Source organism: Bombina bombina, chromosome 10 (assembly GCF_027579735.1).
Source record: "Bombina bombina isolate aBomBom1 chromosome 10, aBomBom1.pri, whole genome shotgun sequence".
NCBI lineage: Eukaryota > Metazoa > Chordata > Amphibia > Anura > Bombinatoridae > Bombina > Bombina bombina.
Genome location: NC_069508.1, coordinates 148,018,384 through 148,041,644, shown reverse-complemented (window position 1 = coordinate 148,041,644; position 23,261 = coordinate 148,018,384). Strand labels below are relative to the sequence as shown.

Genomic DNA, 23,261 nt, shown 5'->3' with positions numbered 1-23,261 from the left:
AAACGAGCAAAGGGGGTCGCGTCTGATGCAGCAGTCATGAGACCTAGAATTTCCATGCACAAAGCTACCGAAGGGAACGATTGAGACTGAAGGTTTCGACAAGCTGAAACCAACTTCAGACGTCTCTTTTCTGTTAGAGACAAAGTCATGGACACTGAATCTATTTGAAAGCCTAAAAAGGTTACCTTTGTCTGAGGAATCAAAGAACTCTTTGGTAAATTGATCCTCCAACCATGTCTTTGAAGAAACGACACAAGTTGATTCGTATGAGATTCTGCAGAACGTAAAGACTGAGCAAGTACCAAGATATCGTCCAAATAAGTAAATACTGCAATACCCTGTTCTCTGATTACAGAGAGAAGGGCACCGAGAACCTTTGAAAAGATCCTTGGAGCTGTTGCTAGGCCAAACGGAAGGGCAACAAACTGGTAATGCTCGTCTAGGAAAGAGAATCTCAGGAACTGATAGTGATCTGGATGAATTGGAATATGAAGATATGCATCCTGTAAGTCTATTGTAGACATATAATGCCCTTGCTGAACAAAAGGCAGAATAGTCCTTATAGTCACCATTTTGAATGTTGGTATCCTTACATAACGATTCAATATTTTTAGATCCAGAACTGGTCTGAAGGAATTCTCCTTCTTTGGTACAATGAATAGATTTGAGTAAAACCCCAGACCCCGTTCCAGAACTGGAACTGGCACAATTACCCCAGCCAACTCTAGGTCTGAAACACATTTCAGAAATGCCTGAGCCTTCACTGGGTTTACTGGAATGCGAGAGAGAAAAAATCTTCTCACAGGTGACCTTACCTTGAAACCTATTCTGTACCCTTGTGAAACAATGTTCTGAATCCAAAGACTGTGAATTGAATTGATCCAAATATCCTTGAAAAATCGTAACCTGCCCCCTACCAGCTGTGCTGGAATGAGGGCCGCACCTTCATGCGGATTTGGGAGCTGGTTTTGACTTTCTAAAAGGCTTGGATTTATTCCAGACTGGAGAAGGTTTCCAAACGGAAACCGTTCCTTTAGGGGAAGGGTCAGGCTTCTGTTCCTTATTCTGACGAAAGGAACGAAAACGATTAGCAGCCCTGTATTTACCTTTAGATTTTTTGTCCTGAGGCAAAAAGGTTCCTTTCCCCCCAGTAACAGTTGAAATAATAGAATCCAACTGTGAACCAAATAATTTATTACCTTGGAAAGAAAGAGAAAGCAAAGTTGACTTAGAAGTCATATCTGCATTCTAAGATTTAAGCCATAAAGCTCTTCTAGCTAAAATAGCTAAATACATATACCTGACATCAATTCTAATGATATCAAAAATTGCATCACAAATAAAGTTATTAGCATGTTGAAGAAGTTTAACAATGCTATAAGCATTATGGTCTGACACTTGTTGCGCTAAAGCCTCCAACCAGAAAGTGGAAGCTGCAGCAACATCAGCCAAAGAAATAGCAGGTCTAAGAAGATTACCTGAACATAAATAAGCTCTCCTTAGAAAGGATTCAAGCTTCCTATCTAAAGGATCCTTAAAGGAAGTACTATCCGCCGTAGGAATAGTAGTACGTTTAGCAAGAGTAGAGATAGCCCCATCAACTTTAGGGATTTTGTCCCAAAACTCTAATCTATCAGATGGCACAGGGTACAATTTATTAAACCTTGGAGAAGGAGTAAATGAAGTACCCAGACTATTCCATTCCCTAGAAATTACTTCTGAAATAGCATCAGGAACTGGAAAAACTTCTGGAATAACTACATGAGGTTTGAAAACCGAATTTAAACGCTTAGTAGATTTAGTATCAAGAGGACTAGACTCCTCCATATCTAATGCAATTAACACTTCTTTAAGTAAAGAACGAATAAACTCCATCTTAAATAAATATGAAGATTTATCAGTGTCAATATCTGAGGCAGAATCTTCTGAACCAGATAGATCCTCATCAGAAACAGATAAGTCAGAATGATGGCGGTCACTTAAAAATTAATCTGAAATATGAGAAGTTTTAAAAGACCTTTTACGTTTACTGGAAGGAGGAATAACAGACAGAGCCTTCCTAATAGAATTAGAAACAAATTATTTTACATTAACAGGGACATCCTGAACATTAGATGTTAAAGGAACAACAACAGGTTATGGATTATTACTAATGGAAACACTATCTGCATTAAAAAGTTTATCATGACGGTTATCACAAACTACAGCCGGAGGAACAGATACCAAAAGTTTACAACAAATGCACTTAAGTTTGGTAGAACCAGCATCAGGCAGCGTCTTTCCAGAAGTAGATTCTGATCCAGGGTCAGGTTGAGACATCTTGCAATATGTAATAGAAAAAAACAACATATAAAGCAAAATGATCAAATTCCTTAAATGACAGTTTCAGGAATGGGAAAAAATGCCAAATAAACAAGCCTCTAGCAACCAGAAGCAATGAAAAAGTGAGACTGAAATAATGTGAAAAAAAGAATGATGCCCACATTTTTTGGCGCCAAGTATGACGCCCACATTATTGGCGCCAAGTACAACGCCCATATTTTTTGGCGCCAAGTATGACGCCACATCCTGTGACGCCGGAAAAAAACGACGCCCACATTTTTGGCGCAAAAAAACGTCTGTAACACATATACGTCAAAAATGACGCAACCACGAACAAACTTCCGGCGTCAATTAGGGCGCCGGAAAGGACAAAACTTTGCGCCAAAAAAGTCTGCGCCAAGAATGACGCAATAAATTGAAGCATTTTCAGCCCCAGCGAGCCTAACAGCCCACAGGGAAAAAAGTCAATTGAAAAAATTTTTAAGGTAAGAAAAAAATATTTATTCATATGCATTATCCCAAATAATGAAACTGACTGTCTGAAGAAGGAATACTGATTGTCCTGAATCATGGCAAATATAAGTTTAAACACATATATTTAGAACGTTACATATAAAGTGCCCAACCATAGCTTAGAGTGTCATAATAAAATAAGACTTACTTACCCTAAGACACTCATCTACATATAGTAGATAGCCAAACCAGTACTGAAACGAGAATCAGTAGAGGTAATGGTATATAAGAGTATATCGTTGATCTGAAAAGGGAGGTAGGAGAAGAAATCTCTACGACCGATAACAGAGAACCTATGAAATAGATCCCCTAGAGGAAGACCATTGTATTCAAATAGGCAATACTCTCTTCACATCCCTCTGACATTCACTGCACTCTGAGAGGAAAACCGGGCTCCAGCCTGCTGCGAAGCGCATATCAACATAGAATCTAGCACAAACTTACTTCACCACCTCCATGGGAGGCAAAGTTTGTAAAACTGATTTGTGGGTGTGGTGAGGGGTGTATTTGTAGGCATTTTGAGGTTTGTGAAACTTTGCCCCTCCTGGTAGGAATGTATATCCCATACGTCACTAGCTCATGGACTCTTGCTAATTACATGAAAGAAAGACCCTTTACACAAACAGGAGCAAGCTAGAGTAGGTAGCTGACGGTATTCTCATAAAACATTGGGTCTTGGTTAGGAGTCTGAAAATCAGATCAATGTTATTTAAAAATAAGCAAAACTATACATTTAAAAAACAAACAAACTTTATGAGATATATAAATAGATCATATACAAAACATTTATGCAAAGAAAAAAATGAGTGTATAATGTCCCTTTAAAGGGATGTAAAACAAAAAAAAAAAAAAAAAAAACTTTCTTCTGATGGTTCAAATAGGCACGCTTTTTTATACAACTTTCTAATTTACTTCTATTATCAAATTTTCTTCGTACTCTTGGTATCTTTTGTTGAAAAGCAGGGATGTAATGCTTAGGAGCCGACCCATGTTTGGAGCACTATATGGCAGCAGTTTGGCAATAATGTTATCCATTTGCCAGTGCGCTTGATGGCTGCGCTATTTCCTGCCATGTAGTGCTCCAGACAACTATCTGGGTATCTCTTCAACACAGAAAATCATGGGAATAAAGCAAATTTGATAATAGAAGTAAATTGGAAACTTTTTTTTTCAAATTGTACGCACTGTGTGAATCAGAAAATACTTTTTGGGGGGTTCATATCCCTTTAAAGAGAGTGAAATGTAAAAGGTTTTAGATATCATGGCAACAGGTAACGTATTGCTTGAGCTCTGATCTAAGTAAAAAAAACACCATATTATGTCTTATAGAAAAAGATAGTAAAGTCAGATCTTTATACTAAGGCTTGTGGGATTGTCATAGACAGGGGTCAGGCCGAGGGGGAACTCATGGGAACGGAGTTTCTGCACTATTTTTGCAGGTGAAACTAAGTTCCCTCTGGACAGAGAACAGAAACGCTTCAGTAAACACTGCTGGTGCTGTTGGTAGGAGCTGGAGCACAGCCTGGTTAGAGGGATAGTGAGATTCTCTAGTAATGGGCAGTAACATTTTGTACAATACACTAAATGCAAGCCTGGCAGTGGTCCTGCTGTGTGATCACCCCGCACTGAGTGGAACACATGGTGCTTACATTTCTGTGTGGCTTGCTCTGGGGTTATTTAGCTCCCCTTAGCAGAAGTAGTACTATTTTACCTTAAGTGGGCGAGACTCTTTTACAGAGGAGGAGATTCAGGCCCAAAGGCATAGATTATATACATATAAATCGAGTGTGTGTATATAAAACAATAATAATTGTGAGGAAGGTGGAAGTCTTGGCAAGTTCCCACACTTTTTTTGTAGGACTTGACCCCTGCATATGGAGGGGACGCTGTTATTCCTAACTCAATTAAAATGTTATTTATGCCCATGATCCTCTTGTAATACTTGGAACTGAACAAACACCTTCAAGAAACACTCAATTCTCACCTACTGGATTTTTATGCCCAGGATTGCTCAGGTCCTACCCCTTGACTACCCAGACTCCACCCCTGAGTATCCTCCTAGCTTTAAAAAAAAAATAAAAAAAATAAACTAATAAAATATTAGGATGCAGGTAACACTAAGAACCAGTTTTTAAATGTTCTTTTAAACAAAATCTTTTTATCTTATTTTTGAAACTACTATTACATATGATCATTTGAAAATGTAAGTTTATTAGCTTTCTGCATGTTCCATTACATTGTAACATTACAAGTATAAAACATCTTGGGAATATTATATTTATTCACTGAAGAATTGGACTTACGTTTGTCATTTTTTATATTGTAAGCAATGTCCAGCTGCATTACAATCAGTATGAACTGGAACCAGGGACTCATCTCCTGTCTGTCAAATGGAATGTGCACAGCAAACACAATATTGTTGGCTTCTATGTGCCTTTGTGTTGCTTCATCAAACGACTGTACATTTTCACACTGGCTTCTCCCCCATGGCAAAAACCACTTGGATGTCTGACCTTTCGCTCGATCAATGCATTTTATTGCTATGGAATGGACAGTCGAAGTTGGCTTTGGAGCTGTAAAATAAAAAAAAATCAATAAATTATTCATCTATATAAAAAGTGTATAGGTCTTTGATGATAATGTAATAAGTGCAGTGCATAAACCCCACTATATATATGTCCATAGCATTAAAAGGGACAATAAAGTCCCACTTTTTAAAGTCTTCCATAACACATAAATGATCTGTCCAAGTCCATCTATTAAAGGGACAGTCTAGTCAAAATTAAACTTTAATGATTCAGATAGGGCATGCAATTTTAAACAACTTTTCAATTTACTTATCAAATTTGATTTGTTCGCTTGGTATTCTTTGTTGAAAGCTAAACCTAGGTAGGCTCATATGCTAATTTCTAAGCTCCTGAAGGCCGCCTCTTATCTTATGCATTTTAATAGTTTAGCCACTATTTTTGTTCTAACGTGGGCAGTACAACTGATCAGAAGCAAGCGCTCACTACAATGTAAAACAGCAGACCTATCACATTCAGAGCAAGAGAAGCGGAATTTGTCGGAGGTATACACACTGCGTAAGCGAGACATGTGACTGCAATTCTACATTAGAGCAGGCAATACGACTTCTAATTTCCATACTGTTGGGTTTGGGGACATTGGGGCTGTTATGCACCCGTTTATATAGTAGCTTGGACCAAAATAAAGAGCTGATTTAGAGTTAATCTTGGACTGAAGTATTTACACAACATATACAAGTAAACACTCCTTTTGTCATAGAAAATGAAATAGCTAAAAGTATCTGGGCAGAGGGTGAAAAGTGAGACGTTTGTAGGAACAGAGTTTAAAAATAACGAGTGTTGAGGTCCTGAACTGAGACAGATCAATAACACTGCAAACCAAGAAAAGGTTTTTACAAGGTTTTGCAAATCAAAAACAGTCCAGGGATTGTTTGAAAAGTTTGGTTTAATTAATGTTCATTTGGTGTGGATAATTAAAGGACCAGTCAACACATTAGATTTGCATAATCAACAAATGCAAGATAACAAGACAATGCAATAGCACTTAGTCTGAACTTTAAATGAGTAGTAGATTTTTTTATAACAAATTTCGAAGTTATGTATATTTCAACTCCCCTTGTACCATGTGATAGCAATCAGCCAATCACAAATGCATATATGTATAGTCTGTGAATTCTTGCACATGCTCAGTAGGATCTGGTGACTCAAAAATTGTAACTATAAAAGACTGCACATTTTTTTTAATGGAAGTAAATTGGAAAGTTGTTTACAATTACATGCTGTATCTGAATCATGAAAATGTAATTTAACCTGAGTGTCCCTTTAAGGAGAGAAGTAAATGAGTTTGTGCTCTGAGATAACTGATCACTGAAGAATTACAGGGTTAGGTAAAGTGCCTATGATTTTTATAGGCATGAAAGAAATTTATTGAAATATTTTGTCACGCAAAAAAATAATTATGTAAAATCTGTTTAATACCTGTTATTTGAACTGAAGCATACTCACTATTGTATTGGTTTCATACCTCTTTTCCGAGGCTAAAGGGATATGAAACTCTAAATATATTTTATAAGGATACTATTGAGGTTATTTCCTGTATATGTGTATATACTGTACATGACATTGCGCCTCACTTGTAATACCAGCGCACATTTACGTGAGCTGATATTACTGAGTGGAGCCCAAATAACACGCTTGTGTAAGTGTAATATTGTGTCCACTCGTAATCTAGCCCAAAGTCTGCAAAATATCTGCTAAACTGAAACTCAAAGCTAATCCAATTAACCATGTTTTAATTAACAAAATAGGAAAGAGAAAACTATTGGTGTAGGTTTCATTTTGTACTGAGTACTAAAGAGTTAAATCAGACAAATGCAAAGCCTCAGTTTTCATGGTTTTTACACTAATAAGTGCTAAAAGGTGTTTGCCTGCTGGATGATAACGTCTCATAGGAAAGCAATCTTTCTGTTTGATATCTCCTCTGTTGCATTAATAAATAGGTCTAGCTATTGGGAGCTTTTTTTTTTTCCTTTTTACTTCACCAGTTATTTGCGAGTTTTGTTGGACTTTGTCTCCAGGCCCTTAAAACATTACATATTTCTGCATTACTCTTTATTCAGAAGAGTAATTATGAACATAACTGGGAGTTCAGGCTTAGCTTGCTGAAAATAGCCACAATTATTATTATTGGTTATTTGTAGAGCGCCAACAGATTCCGCAGCGCTAATGCAAGCAGTCCGGGATGCACAAAGATGCAATGCTATGTTTTACAGTTTAAGGGATAGTAAAGTCAAAATTAAACTTTCATGATTCCGATAGAGCATGCAATTTTAAACAACTTTCCAATTGACTTCATTCTCTTGGTATCTTTTATTGAAGAGTAAAACTAGGTAGGCTCATAAAAGCTCAGGAGTGTGCACATGTCTTTAGTTCTCTATGGCAGAGTTTTGCGACATTTGTAGCTTTGTTATACAATGTTGCAAAACACTGCTGCCATAGAAAACTAAAGACACGTGCACACTCCTGAGCTCTTATGAGCCTACCTAGTTTTACTCTTCATTAAAAGATACCAAGAGAATGAAGACAATTTAAAACAAAAGTCAATTGGAAAGTTGTTTAAAATTGCATGCTCTATCTGAATCATGAAATTTCAATTTTGACTTGACTGTCCCTTTAAGACTAGGGATGGACGAATGTTTTGCAATATTAAAACGAATTTCAAACACATTCGTTCCTTCATTTCGAATGCTTGTACAACATTGGTTTAAATGTAATAGTATTTCCAATGCTTTTAAATTAAATATTCAAATTAGAAAAAATGGAATAGATATATTTGTAATAGAATTTCTAGTCCTATTACGGACCATTAAATACTGTAGAATTGTACAATCCTATAAATGCACAATAAAAAGACAAATTCAATTGCACTTACTCTGAACTTCAAATTATCAGCAGATTTTTTCCAACAGTTCAAAGATTGATTAATTTGACTGCCCAGTGTATCATGTGACAGCCATCAGCCAATTACAGACTCATCTGCATATACACATGCTCAGTAGGAGCCTAGGAGAGTGTTAACCCTTTCGTGTCAGGGCTAAAGTGCCTACATCGGAACAACTGTTCTGATGTAGACAAATTGAAACCACGCGATCGTGCACACGATCGCGAGATTTCAATTATTGGATTGCGTCTGGGGGGCGTCCCTACAACCCTAGGAACGCCCCCAAGACCGCGATCAAGTCCTGACAGCACAGAAGGCTTCAGGACAGCCGTTAGCTATGACGTTCTATTCCGTCATAACGGCTTTAAAGCCCAGTCTAATTATGACAAAATAGAACGGCATAACGGCTTTAAAAGGTTAAACATTGTTATGTGTGTTTATTCTGAAATACATTCTTTGACCCATTGAGTCTTCCAATCACCGGCTAAAACCTTTCACATAAATAAATAACGACAGAGACTTGAAATTGTGGTATAAAAATCTGGCCACAGCCTGTTTATTAAATAACACATAATAAATAACCACTGTTAAAAAACAGCCTTAACATAGTGCAAAATTCAACAAAACATCACTCTTCTGTGCTAGCCCCAATATCCTTTAATCTTTAAACTGTCAAGATTAACAACTTTAATTTTGACCAGGCCGTACTTAAATTCCAGCAGGACATAGCAAGGCGCTAATTCCGTTAGTTCTTTTATTCTACTCAGCTCCAAGGGACCCCCGTGCCCAAGTAGTTAATTATCCAGCTCTCCCACCCCTTGGGGAGGCAACCACAAAAACCCCTCCTTTTGCCATGTGTCTGCAAATTATTGGTGACTAGCACACCCGCCCAACGCTGTGACAAAATTCAAGAAATTTTTTTTTAGGGAGGGAGGAAAAAGAAAGCCCTATCTATGCTCCCACTGTTCCGGTGCTGAAACTTTTTTCTAATGGCGCCAAACGCTGTAACCTCGCCCTACTTCCTAGACTTGGACCCGCCTACTCACTTACGCCTATCTCCTCCCATTAGGTCAAGGGCCCCTCCTCCTAAGTGCCTCCGGCAGGGCCGTCCATTAGAAGCAGCAAACTAATGGTTTTAATGTCCCTTTTTAGATACTGCAGATTGCAGACCTAGAATCCAAGGGTGCATTAAACCACTATTTTCTTTTCTTGGAAGAAAAAAAAAAAAAAACATGCTTGTAATGTTTACCATAAGTGTTAAAATAAAATGTAGGCTTGCTATATCCTTTTAAATTGGCTTGTTTTAGCTGCTGCTTCTTGTTAGTGTAATGAAGCATAGTGTATGTCTATTGTACATGTTGGTCGGGAAGAGCTGTTAGCTTGCAGTAGGGGGTAAATGAGCTGGAAAGCAGTCTGTTATCTGGAGAAAAAGCCAACACCAAACTATCCAGCTATAATCAGTGCCAGCAATTTACAATTTGCAAGGGCTGTGTTTGTGTGCATGACCAGGGTCAGTTTGTAATTAAACGTGTCCGTTTTTTTCTGATTTGAGATTTTGCTGGAGAAACGTTCTTTAAACAAAATGAGGTGCAATGTCATTGGCTGTTAAATTTACTGGCATATTAGTTTTATTAATTTGGCAAATAACACATTAATTTAAATAAGTAATCAATACCTATTTGGAGGATTTAAAGGGACAGTACAGTCAAAATTAAGCGTTTACGATTCAGATAGAGTATTTAATTTCAAATGGACATGCCAGCCAAAATTGGAATGTACATTTCAGTTTTGTATTGAAGCATTTTTGTTATATAGATGTATTAGCAAAAATGCTTCTAATAAAAGATATAACGGTTTAAAAGTGAATTTAAAGGGACACTGAACCCACATTTTTTCTTTCATGATTCAGATAGAGCATGCAATTTTAAGCAACTTTCTAATTTATTCCTATTATCAATTGTTCTTCATTCTCCTGCTATCTTTATTTGAAAATGAAGACAGCTAAGCAAAGGAGCCAGCAAATGTTTGGTTCAGAACCATGGGCAGCACTTGTTTATTGGTGCTGTCCAATCAGCAAGGACAACCCAGGTTGTTCACCAAAAATGGGCTGGCATCTAAACTTACATTCTTGCTTTTAAAATAAACATACCAAGAGAATGAAGAAAATTTGATAATAGGAGTAAATTAGATAGTTGCTTAAAATTGCATGCTCTGATTCATGAAAGAAACAATTTGGGTTCAGTGTCCCTTTAAGTATGCACCGCGCACCAGCATTTTATATACAGCGCTTGCTCAGAGAACCTAAGGTGCTTGTACCATTTTGTTAAGACTTCATTTGCATAATTGCTGACATGATACTAGCCCCACTGGTGCTCTGAGCAGCTGCAGTAATTAACATGCTGGTGCACTGAAAATATCAGTGGTAACTTTTATAGGAAGTATTTTTGTCAAAACATGTACATTGCAAGTATGAAAAATATATAAATATTTCATATTGTCACTGAAATCTCAAAAAGTAGTCTATAGCATTTATTAATTCACCCTGAAATAAGTTGGTCAAATCTTTATAGGGCCGATCAAAAAGCTTTCCTTTTCTAGGATTTGATACAAATTATTTCTAGGCAGATTTTTTTATGATTAGGGCACACAATCTCATTCTTACTACCTGATACATTGAAAAACAAAGGGCCGGATTACAATTGGCGTGCTAACAGTTACACATGAGCGAAACATGCTTTATTGAGGGCGTTTGCGCGCGTTGTATGTAGCGTTCGTATTAGAAGAAGAAAGTAAACGCATCCTGGGAACTCTGGTTAACTATTTTGCAAAACTAAAAAGTGTCACAAAACAATTTAAAAAAGAAAATTTATGCTTACCTGATAAATTTGTTTCGTTTTAGACACGATGAGTCCACGGATTTCATCCTTACTTGTGGGATTACGTCTCCTGGTCAGCAGGAGGAGGCAAAGAGCACCCCAGCAGAGCTGCTATATATAGCTCCTCCCTTCCCTCCCACTCCAGTCATTCGACCAAAGTTAGGAAGAGAAAGGAAAAGCCAAGGTGCAGAGGTGTCTGAAGTTTACAAAAATTAATAACCTGTCTCATAGAACAGGGCGGGCCGTGGACTCATCGTGTCTAAAAAGAAACAAATTTATCAGGTAAGCATACATTTTCTTTTCTTTTTAAAGACACGATGAGTCCACGGATTTCATCCTTACTTGTGGGATACAATACCAAAGCTAGAGTACACGGATGATAAGGGAGGGACAAGACAGGGAACATAAATGGAAGGCACCACTGCTTGAAGAACCTTTCTCCCAAAAGCTGCCTCAGCCGAGGCAAAAGTGTCAAATTTGTAGAACTTTAAAAAAAAAAAAAAGTTCGAAGAGAGGACCAAGTTGCAGCCTTGCAAATCTGTTCCACAGAAGCTTCGTTTTTAAAAGCCCATGAGGAAGCAACAGTCCTAGTGGAACGAGCCGCAACCCTCTCAGGAGGCTGCTTTCCAGCAGTTTCAAATGCAAAGTGGATGATACTCCTCAGCCAAAAGAAAGCGAAGTATCCGTAGCTTTCTGACCGTTACGTTTTCTTGAGAAAACAACAAAGAAGACTGAGGAAGTCCTTGGTCGCCTGTAAATAGAACTTGAAAGCACAAACCATATTTAGATTGTGCAAGAGACGTTCCTTCTGAGTAGAACTATTAGGACATAAAGAAGGTACAACAATTACCTGATTAATGTTACGATCAGAAGTAACCTTAGGAAGAAAACCTAAGTTGGTACGCAAAACTACCTTATCTGCATGGAATATAAGATAAGGAGAAGAGCATTGCAAAGCCGAGAGTTCAGACACTCTACGCAGAAGAAATATCAACAAGAAATAAAACTTTCCAAGATAGTAATTTAATATCTAAGGAATGCATAGGCTCAAATGGAGCCCTTGGTAAAAACATTAAGAACTAAAATTAAGACTCCATGGAGGAGCAATAGGCTTAAATATAGGCCTGATCCTAACCAGAGCCTGACAAAAGGATTGAACATGGATGAACATCTGCCAAACGTTTATGTAACAGAACAGACAAGGCCGAAATCTCACCCTTTAAAGAGCTGGCCTATAAACCCTTCTCCAAACCCTCTTGGAGAAAAGACAAAATTCTGGAAATCCTAACCTTACTCCATGAGTAGCCCTTGGATTCACACCAATGAAAATATTTATGCCAAATCTTATGGTAAAACTTTCAAGTAACCGGTTTGCGAGCCTGAATTAAAGTCTCAATAACCGCATCAGAAAAACCTTGTTTAGACAAAATGAAGTGTTCGATCTTCAAGCAGTAAGCTTCAGAGAAACTTGATGTGGGTGAAGGAAGTTTGGCATTCTGGCGAGAAGCCATGAGATCCAATTCCGGCTGCCCCCATCTGAGAACCAGACTGGAGATTACTTCCGGATGAAGTTCCCACGCACCCGGATGAAAAGTCTGTCTGCTCAGGAAATCTGCCTCCCAATTATCCACTCCTGGGATGTGGATAGCCGACAGAGAACAAGAGTGGGCTTCCGCCCACCAAATTATCTTGTCTACCTCTGTCATCGCTAAGGAACTCCTTGTTCCTCCCTGATGATTGATGTAAGCCACTGTTGTTATGTTGTTCGACTGAAAGCTGATGAACTGAGCCGAGGTCAACTGTGGCCAGGCCAGAAAAGAATTGAAGATCACCCTCAGTTCCAGGATGTTGATGGAGAGAACAGACTCCACTTGAGTCCATACTCCCTGAACCTTCCTGGGACCCCAGACCGCACCCCAGCCCCGAAGGCTGGTGTCTCTTGTCACAATCACCCAGGACGGTCTGCGAAAGCAAGTTCCCTGCGAGAGCGGATCTCGAGACATCCACCACTGAAGAGAGTCCCTTGTCTACTGATCCAGGATTATTGGAGGAGACAAGTCTGCATAATCTCCTTAAAATACTCAGATGACATATGTATTGGGTACTTGTAAAGCATGGCTAATCACCCATTAGGGTCTCAAGGCACTCGGAAGGATGAAAGGCTGAGTGGACCTCGTCGGGGATCGAACCTGTAACCCTTTGGTTGCTATAGAGCTCTTCATTAATGCTGAGTGGACCTCGTCGGGGATCGAACCTGTAACCCTTTGGTTGCTATAGAGCTCAGTCACAGTGCCTTAGCATGCTGAGCTATCTGTCCAGCCTTTCCACTGCCTGAACATGTTTAATTGCAAAGGTCTGAGATGGACCCGAGCAAACGGAATGATGTCCATTGCTGCCACCATTAGTCCAATTACCTCCAAACACTGAGTTACTGATGGTCGAGGCGTAGACCGAAGAACTTGACAGATCTCTATAATCTTTGATATCCTGACTTCTGTCAGAAAAAATCTTCATTAATACAGAAACTATTAGAGCTCCTAAGAAAGTTACCCTTGTCCTTGGAACTAGGGAACTCTTTTCCAGTTTTAACTTTCACCTGTGGGACCTCAGGAAAGCTAGCACTATGTCTGTATGAGCTCTTGCTAGAAGGCAAGATGGTGCCTGTATTAGAATGCCGTCCAGATAGGGCACCACTGCAATGCCCCTCAGTCTAAAAACCGCTAGCAGAGACCCCAGGACCTTTGAGAAAATTCTGGGAGCCGTGTCTAAACCGAATGGAATAGCCACAAACTGAAAATGCTTGTCCAGAAAGGTAAATCTCAGAAAGTTGAGATGATCTCTGTGGATAGAAACAGGAAGATACGCATCCTTTAAATCCACTGTCGTCATGAATTGACCCTCCTGGATCAATGGCAGAATAGTATGAATAGTCTCCATCTTGAACGATGGGACCCTGAGAGACTTATTTATACTCTTGAGATCTAATATCGGTTTGAAAGTTCTCCCTTTCTTGGGAACCATAAACAGATTTGAATAAAAACCCTGCCCGTGTTCCTGGGCAGCAACTGGAATAATTACTCTCAAGGAAGCAAGGTCTCTTACACAGTGCAAGAATGCCTCTTTCTTTGTCTGGTTTGCAGATAATCTGGAAAGAAGGAATCTCCCCCGAGGAGGAAAATTTTTGAATTCCAGCTTGTATCCCTGAGACACTATCTCTATAGCCCAATGATCTTGGACATCCCTCATCTAAGCCTTGAGTGAAGAAAGAAAATCTGCCCCCTACCATATCTGGACCTGGGTTGGGGCATGCCCTTCATGCTGACTTGGATTCAGCAGCTGGCTTCTTAGACTGTTTACCCTAGGTCCATTGATTGGGTCTCCAAGTGGACTTAGATTGGGAATAGCTTCCCTCCTGTCTGGAGGAGGAAGATAAAGAATTTCCTTTGAAATTTCGAAAAGAACGAAAATAATCTTGTCGTCCCTTTAGTTTATTTCTCTTGTCTTGAGGAAGGAGATGTCCCTTACCTTCAGAAATGTCAGATATAATCTCTTTCAAACCCGGTCCAAACAAGGTCTTTCCTTTATAAGGAATTGCGAAAAGCTTGGACTTAGAGGAAAAGTCTGCAGACCAGGGTTTTAACCATAAAGCTCTGCGGGCTAGAATAGAAAACCCCGAACTCATCGCAGCTTATATAGCAATTTGCAGAGAAGCATCCGTGATAATGACATTAGCTAATTTTAGAGCCTTGATCCTATCTTGGATCTCCTCCAAAAGAGTTTTGATCTTAAAGAAGCAGATACAGCATCAAACCAATAAGCTGCAGCACTAGTAACAGTAGCAATGCATGCAGCTGGCTGCAAAAGCAGACCCTGATGAACAAAAATTTTCTTAATCATAGAATCTTTGAAAGCACAATTATCCTCAATAGGAATAGTTGTACATTTGGCCAGAGTGGAAATAGCACCTTCCACCTTAGGAACCGTCTGCCAGGTTTCCTTAATAGCCTCATCTACCGGAAACATCTTCTTAAAAACAGGAGACGGAGAAAAAGGAATGCCTGTTTTTTCCCATTCCTTAGAAATAATCTCCGAAGTTCTTTTAGGAACTGGAAAGACATCTGAGAAGGAAGGGACTTCAAAATATCTGTCCAATTTACACAACTTCTCAGGAGCAACAACTACTGAAGAGACGCAAGCATCTATAGTTGCCAGAACCTCCCTGAGTAACAGACGGATGGGTTCTAATTGAAATCTGAAAGATATCACCTTGGAATCAGTTAAAGGTATAGAGCTCTCAGAGTCAGAAATCTCACCTTCTGACATCTCCATACCCTCCAACTCAGTTCCCTGGGAGGGTACCTCTGAAAATGCTACCATTGCATAAAGTGCGGCTAATCATTCGTAAGGGTCTCAAGGCGCTGTTTATTTTATCAACCTCAGAAGGATGAAAGGCCAATTGGACCTCGTCGGGGATCGAACCTGCAACCCTTGGGTTGCTACAGAGCTCAGACACAGTGCCTTAGCACAGTGTTTTTCAACCAGTGTGCCGTGGCACACTAGTGTGCCGTGAGAGATCCTCAGGTGTGCCACGGCAGACTGACAACAGTGTGACATATTTTTTAAACTTTGCTTGTTTTTTACTCCCAGTGCAGGGGTAGTTTGTAGGAGGCATGGCATAACAGCACAATACATACAGTATGTGTGTGTTTGTGTGTATATATATGCTGTATTAGGCTACAATGTGTGATTTTTTTTAAATTTTGGGATGGTGGTGTGCCACAGGATTTTTTAATGTAAAAAAGTGTGCCACGGCAAAAAAAGGTTAAAAATCACTGCCTTAGCATGCTGAGCTATCTGTCCGGCATTGGTATCCCTTCTTTTACTCTTGCCTTGTAACATGGGAAAGGCAGATAATGCATCAGAAATCATAGAAGACATAATTGCTGCTATGTCCTTGAAGGAAACCCCAGATAAAATTGGAGCAGGGGTTAAAGTACAGGGCACTGCTTGAGCGGGCGTTAATTCTTGGGACATTTGGGGAGAAAGCTGCGGCATACTCTGAGTCTCATCCTGAGACTCCTGGGAAGCACCCGCCTTAGAAAAGGTTTGATCATGAAACATCTTTTCCCTATAACTCAAAGCCTTCTCAACACGAGGGACAAAAAGGAATTGGTGGTTCAACACTAGTATTCAAACACATAGAGCAAGTACCAGATTGCACAGCTCCTATGTCCATCTCAAATCACATGAAAAAGAAAAGTGAAAATAAATATATATATATATATATATATATATATATATATATATATATATATATATATATATATATATATATTTTTTTTTTTTATATATAATATAATATTATAATAGAGTTACTGCTACAGTAATGAACAATAAAAACAATTTAGGTAATACTGAAGAGCAAGAATATGCTCAAAGATATTCAAAATTCTGATAAAAGACTTGTAAGTTGTAACAAAAAAACGATACTGTAGCTTTAAATTTCAAACAGTCATCTTTTTTCCTCTTTTTTACTGCAGTTAAAAAACAAAATTCAGCAGTAGAAAAATACTAAAAACTGATGCACTAAGACACCCATACACCTCAGCAACTCTGCTGAGGTGTCTACCTGCCCCACAGATCGCAGTCAGACCGGATGATATTGCAGAACGATCCGGAACACAAGTACACAACAAACTCTGTAACCGCCTGTCTAAACCAGGGGTTCTCAAGCCAAGTGAACTCAAGGCCCGGTAAAATTTTAGCCGGAGCTGTCCAGGGCCCGGTAATCATTGGTAGTGGGTTGTAAAGTGTGGAGAATATATATATATATATATATATATATATATATATATATATATATATATATATATATATATATATATATATATATATATATATATATATATATATATGTGTGTGACAGTGGGTTAATTTTATACACACACACATATATATCCCAATATCCCACTGACACCAATTAACTATTATTTAATTAACCCACTGTACACCAATGTATTTTTTAAATATATATATATATATATATATATATATATATATATATGATAGAAATAAAAAAGATCAGCGCTAGAAGTTTATGAGTGTGCTGTTGGTCTTAATATATCTTCCCATCCACTACTGGAAAATATATGTATATGCAGGACCCTTGCTAGTTAAGCATCAAACAGTCTCATTCAGTCAAGTATGGCAAGTCTATGGATGTATATTGTTCATTAATATCCACAATGCTAGTTCCTGTGTGCTGTGGAGGAGTAGGCTGCTCGTCTGAGAGAAGAAGAAAGATCCCCCGCAGGGCAAGGTTCCTCTTAGTGATCTAGAAGAGTGTGAGACAAAACAAGCGCCCAGAGGCACACTTCGTGTAGTACGTTTAGATAAATAACTTATACTTTAACAGTTGGAAAAAATCCGCTCTCACCTGATTCAACCTCAGCTTATGAGGTATGTAATAAGCGCTTCTGTTTATATACTCAGGTCTCGTGTCGCCCTCCTATAGGTCCTCAGGTCTCCAGTTCCTCCTTGGAGTCTGCAGAGTGTTCCTGGATCTCTGCAGCCTATATCTAGAAGGGGACTAGGGCATAGGAGTACGATAGTGTGTACTGTTTAAAATATACAACTACCAGGTTATAGTGATAAAAACAGGTGTTTATTTATATATGTACACACAAAAAGATATCGTTTTTAACAGTGCAAGATAAAAGCCCCTACAGGTATTTCTTTGTAGGAGAAGAGAGAGAAATATTCCACGTTTAGCAGAAAAAACACTATGGAGCTGTAGTCATACAGGTGTTACATCCAGCATGCAGGGCTAGAAACACAAGTGACTAAATTGCTCTGATAAATATATAAACAAGTATGGAGCACCAAAGGATATTCGCAGATCTGCTTATATAAGTAGATATTAAAGCAGTCCAATCCTTTATGCAGCTCCGTGTAGGTGTATAGGCACAGCGTGCAATGTCAGCGTGTGGCGGGGGGCGGAGCCTAACGCGTTTCATAACCAATGGGTTACTTCATCAGAGGTGTGGGCCGCCCCCCTACCTTGATCTATTTATGCGCATTAGTGAGGCCAGTCTGCCTCCTGTGTGCCCCTCTATCGCCATTTTGAATAAGGGCAGACAAATTTGTGCTTATTTCGTATTTACATAAAGTGTGCAATATTACTTAGACACGCAGTAGTATCCCAAACCTATAATCCATTGTGTACATGGACTACATGTTCTTTCAGAGAGTGCTAAAACATATTAGTCTCCTCACATGTTTAAATCCTATGTCAAATTCCTTCAGCTGCAAAGCATACCAGCTGGTGAATTTACATAAGACAACATAATCTTAGAGGCATAGTTACACGTTTTAAGTTTTACACAGATAAAATAAAAAGTGATTAGATAAATAGAATCTATATATATAACATTTTAAAACTTTATAAAATTATTTAAAACTTTAAAATAGTACATTGTAAAGAAGCATGTTATAAAATAATGTTTCATAGGGTTCCCTGTTTTTATTATTATTACAGGACCACTTAAAACCGCTGTTAGTTTGTAAGTAGATGATGGGTAAATTGTTTTTGTATTTAAAACAATTTTTCTATAACTATCACAGCCTTTGTGTATAAAAGCTGATCATTGTTTATTATATTAGTATGTGTTTCTGTTTCTATTAATACGTATTAAGAATGGACACAGTAAAATACTATCTTGGATTATTACAGAAAGGCTGCAAGGTCAATATCTCTGTTTAGCCCTTTGGGTTCTAGAGTTTCTAGTTTATGAATCCACATCGTCTCCCGTTTGCGTAATTCTAGGAGTCTACTACCCCCTCTTTTACCTGGTAGTATGTGGTCTATTGCTTTAATAAAAAATTCCTTGTTATTTTTTCCATGAACCTGAGAAAAGTGGGTTATTAGTGGGTTTTTTAGTATACCTGCCTCAATATTTTTCATATGCTCAAGGCAGCGAATTTTAAGACCCCGTGTCGTGCGCCCTATATACCTTTTAGGGTTGCTGCATGTGCATTCTAACATGTAAACAACAAAGTCTGATTTGCAGTTTAGTAAGCCTTTAATGGGGTAATTGTCTCCCTTTGTCCCGCTATCAATATATTTGTTATACTTTTTCTCTTTGTGTGTATGTGCACAACAGACGCAGTTCTTTCTATAGCACTTATAGAAGCCTTGTAGATTCGTGATCTTACCACTACCTTTTTTCTTTGTTAATTGTGTATCGCTAGGTGCCAAGAAGTTTTTCAAATTTTTATTTTTCTTATAGGTAACATTTGGTCTATTTCCTATAGTATCCTTAAGTATAGGGTCATTCTTTAGTATTGACCAATTCTTTTGTAATATATTTTTGATTTTCCAGTGTCCTTCATTGAATGTAGTGACAAAGTTAATTCTATTATCCCTTTTATGTCTGGCAGTACTTCTACTTATGTTGTTCATATTAGCAGCTGGTTGTTCTTGACTAATATCCTTTCCTCGTATGAGTGTCTGCCTATCCAGTTTAATTACTTTCTCATATGCACCCTGGACTGTCTCTATAGGATAGTGTTTCTCTACAAACTTATCTTTCAGGGTATGTGCTTCTATTTTAAAATTATTGATATCAGTGCAATTACGCCTCAGTCTTTGAAACTGACCGTAAGGGATGTTTTCTATCCACTTAGGGTGGTGGCTGCTTCTTGCGTCTAGATAACCATTAGTATCCGTAGATTTCCTATAAAGTTTGCTGCATATTTTTCCCTCAGAAATATATAGTGTAATGTCCAAAAAGTCAATTGCGGACTCTTCTAGTCTTTGGGTGAACTTTAGGTTCATACAGTTTGTATTAAGCTCATGTACAAAGGTATTCCAAAGTTCAACTTCGCCATCCCAAATAATCAGAATGTCATCTATGAACCGATGCCATCGGATTATATTTTTATATTTAAAATTAGAATCTTCATAGATCATATCTTCCTCGAAGACTCCCATGTACAGGTTCGCAAAATTGGGCGCAAATTTGGTGCCCATTGCGGTCCCTGTACATTGTAGGTAAAAGTTTCCTTCAAATCTGAAGTAGTTGTTTTTTAGGATGTACCTAATGGATTCTAGTATGAAGTTTCTCTGTATCGGTGCAATATGATTAGTTAAGTTTAAAGATCTTTTAATAGCATCAATCCCACATTCATGTGGGATTGATGTATATAGTGCCGTTACGTCTAGGGTTGCCCATTTGTACGTGGGTTTCCATTCTAGGCCCTCTAGTATTTGTAAGAGATGAGGAGTGTCTCTCAAGTATGATTTTAAGTTCACAGCCATAGGTCTAAGAAATAAATCCACATATTCTGAGAGTCTAGATGTCAGAGAATCTATTCCCGAGATAATGGGTCTCCCGGGAGGTTTCTCTAGACTCTTGTGGATTTTTGGCAAATAATAAAATATTGCCGTCTTAGGTTCGTCATTGGCTAGATATTTCCTCTCTCTTTCGGACAGTACTCTATTTTGATAGCCACTATTAATAAGTTCAGTATATGATCTTATAAATATGGAGGTAGGGTCATTTCTCAGTGTCACATATGTGGTTGTATCTGACAGCTGACGTGTTGCTTCCTCCAGATAGTCTATCCTATCTAGGATTACAATCCCTCCTCCCTTGTCAGCCTCACGAATTATAATTTGTTCATTGTCCATAAGTGTTTTTAGGACATTTTTTTCTTTGATACTTAAGTTGTGGTTATATATTTTATAGTTATCGCACAAGTCCATGCACTCTTTTGTAACTTTGTCTTTAAACTGGCTGATATATTTACCCTGTGATTGAACCGGGAAAAATATGGACTTTGGTCTGAGACCACTATTAATTATTTTGAATTCATCTATTATTTCTGAATCATTACTGAGTTCTGGTTGGGTCTGAAAGTTATTTCTACTCTCATTCTCTAGATCCATTAGGGCTTCTAGTGTTTCCATGTCTGTCTGTGTCAGGCTATCAGAATTTTGTAGTCTTTTTTCCTTTTCAAAATGTCTGACTAGTGTGAGTTTTCTTATGAATTTGTTTATGTCAATGAAAAGCTCAAACGGGTTAGGTTTTTGAGTTGGTGCAAAGGACAGGCCTCTTTTAAGTAGACTTGTCTCCTCCAAGCTTAGTATATGTTTAGAAAGGTTAAAGATTTTGATAGAATCTTCTTTTTTAACTATTATCTCATTTCCCTTCGTCTTTTTAAGCTGAGATTTTCTTCCAGCCCTGCACCCTCTTCTTCTTCCATTTGTCTTTTTCCCCTTCTCCCTTCTGGGGGTATTTGTGGTTGTCTCCACTCTAAGGGTGTGTATTGTGTCTCCCTTCCTTCTCTTTGTATCTCTATGTTCCTGGGTCTGTCTGTCAGATGTCTCTCGTGAAAATCCTTATCTTGATAATTGTTTCTATTTCTGTGGCTATTTTGGTTGTATTGCTCTCTGGGTGTCCTTATTTGTTCCCATGTATCTCTCCATTCCTGATTGTGGTTCCCTATCTTATGTGGATATTGATTATTCCTATTTGAATTGAAATTGTGAAATCTTCTGCCTCTCGTGTGGTAGTTATTTCCTCTATATGAATGGTATGATTCATTTCTGCTATATCCTTCATCCCTATAGTATTCTTGTTTATAGTTAGTGTGTTGGGGCGGATACCCTCTATTAGCATAATCATATCTATTATGTCTAGGGGTTGGTTTTCTAGGGGGGAATTCGAATCTGATGTTGGATGGTTTAGGAGTTCTTGGATCAGCTCTCTTGGTTTCTTTTTCTTTTATGTGATTGTTTCGAATAATATCACTGTACAGAGTATTCCCAGTAGTATTAGATACTGTAAGTGGTGAATTGGGTGTATCGTTTCCTCCTGGTGTAATGGGTGTAAATGGTACATCAGTTTCAATCTCGATGTTTCCTGCTTGTTCACTAGCTTTCCTTTGAATGTCTCTTTCTAGTTTTTTCTTTTTCTTAAGTTTTAGATCCCTCTCTAATTTACTCATTCTTTCTCTTATGTCACTATCTAGTTTGTCATAGTGTGTGTCTCCTTTGAAAGGTAACAGTAAGGTTCTTATTTTTTGTAATTCAGCGGTTACTTTGTCTAAGTTTGCTTCTCTGAATCTAATTATGATTCTTATTAGTTTAGTTGAACATTCTTCTAAAACAGTTTCCCATTCGGTGATCAATTCTATATCTGTGCTGTTAAATATAGCAGTTTTATTTAGCATTAAGCCTTTAGGTATGACACCTGCTTTCAAATAGGTTTCTAATCCTATTATATCACACCAGTTTTTTATCTGTATTCTGCTTAATTTCTCCACCTGTTTAAACAGTTCTCTAGGATTAACTGGCTTAGGTACATTACTAGTATTATTATCACCTTGTAAATCTACAGATAGAGTTCTCTTTTTGCTGTCAGGGTCAAAATAAACCCCAAAGTTACATATAAAGGTGGATGTTTCTTCTGCTGCTGATGACATGATATACAGTATAAGTCACAAGTGACTATAGAGAATACCCAAAGAAAATGATAGAAATAAAAAAGATCAGCGCTAGAAGTTTATGAGTGTGCTGTTGGTCTTAATATATCTTCCCATCCACTACTGGAAAATATATGTATATGCAGGACCCTTGCTAGTTAAGCATCAAACAGTCTCATTCAGTCAAGTATGGCAAGTCTATGGATGTATATTGTTCATTAATATCCACAATGCTAGTTCCTGTGTGCTGTGGAGGAGTAGGCTGCTCGTCTGAGAGAAGAAGAAAGATCCCCCGCAGGGCAAGGTTCCTCTTAGTGATCTAGAAGAGTGTGAGACAAAACAAGCGCCCAGAGGCACACTTCGTGTAGTACGTTTAGATAAATAACTTATACTTTAACAGTTGGAAAAAATCCGCTCTCACCTGATTCAACCTCAGCTTATGAGGTATGTAATAAGCGCTTCTGTTTATATACTCAGGTCTCGTGTCGCCCTCCTATAGGTCCTCAGGTCTCCAGTTCCTCCTTGGAGTCTGCAGAGTGTTCCTGGATCTCTGCAGCCTATATCTAGAAGGGGACTAGGGCATAGGAGTACGATAGT

General features: G+C 38.2%; 1 protein-coding gene across 1 annotated transcript in view; it reads right to left on the bottom strand.

The window, feature by feature from the left end:
• WLS (Wnt ligand secretion mediator) overlaps window positions 1-23,261 on the bottom strand; it is a 102,298-nt gene that overhangs the window by 56,426 nt on the left and 22,611 nt on the right. The window contains exon 2 of the mRNA XM_053693372.1: window positions 5,139-5,408. Coding sequence (XP_053549347.1) covers window positions 5,139-5,408 — 270 coding nt within the window. The remainder of the gene's footprint in view (window positions 1-5,138; window positions 5,409-23,261) is intronic.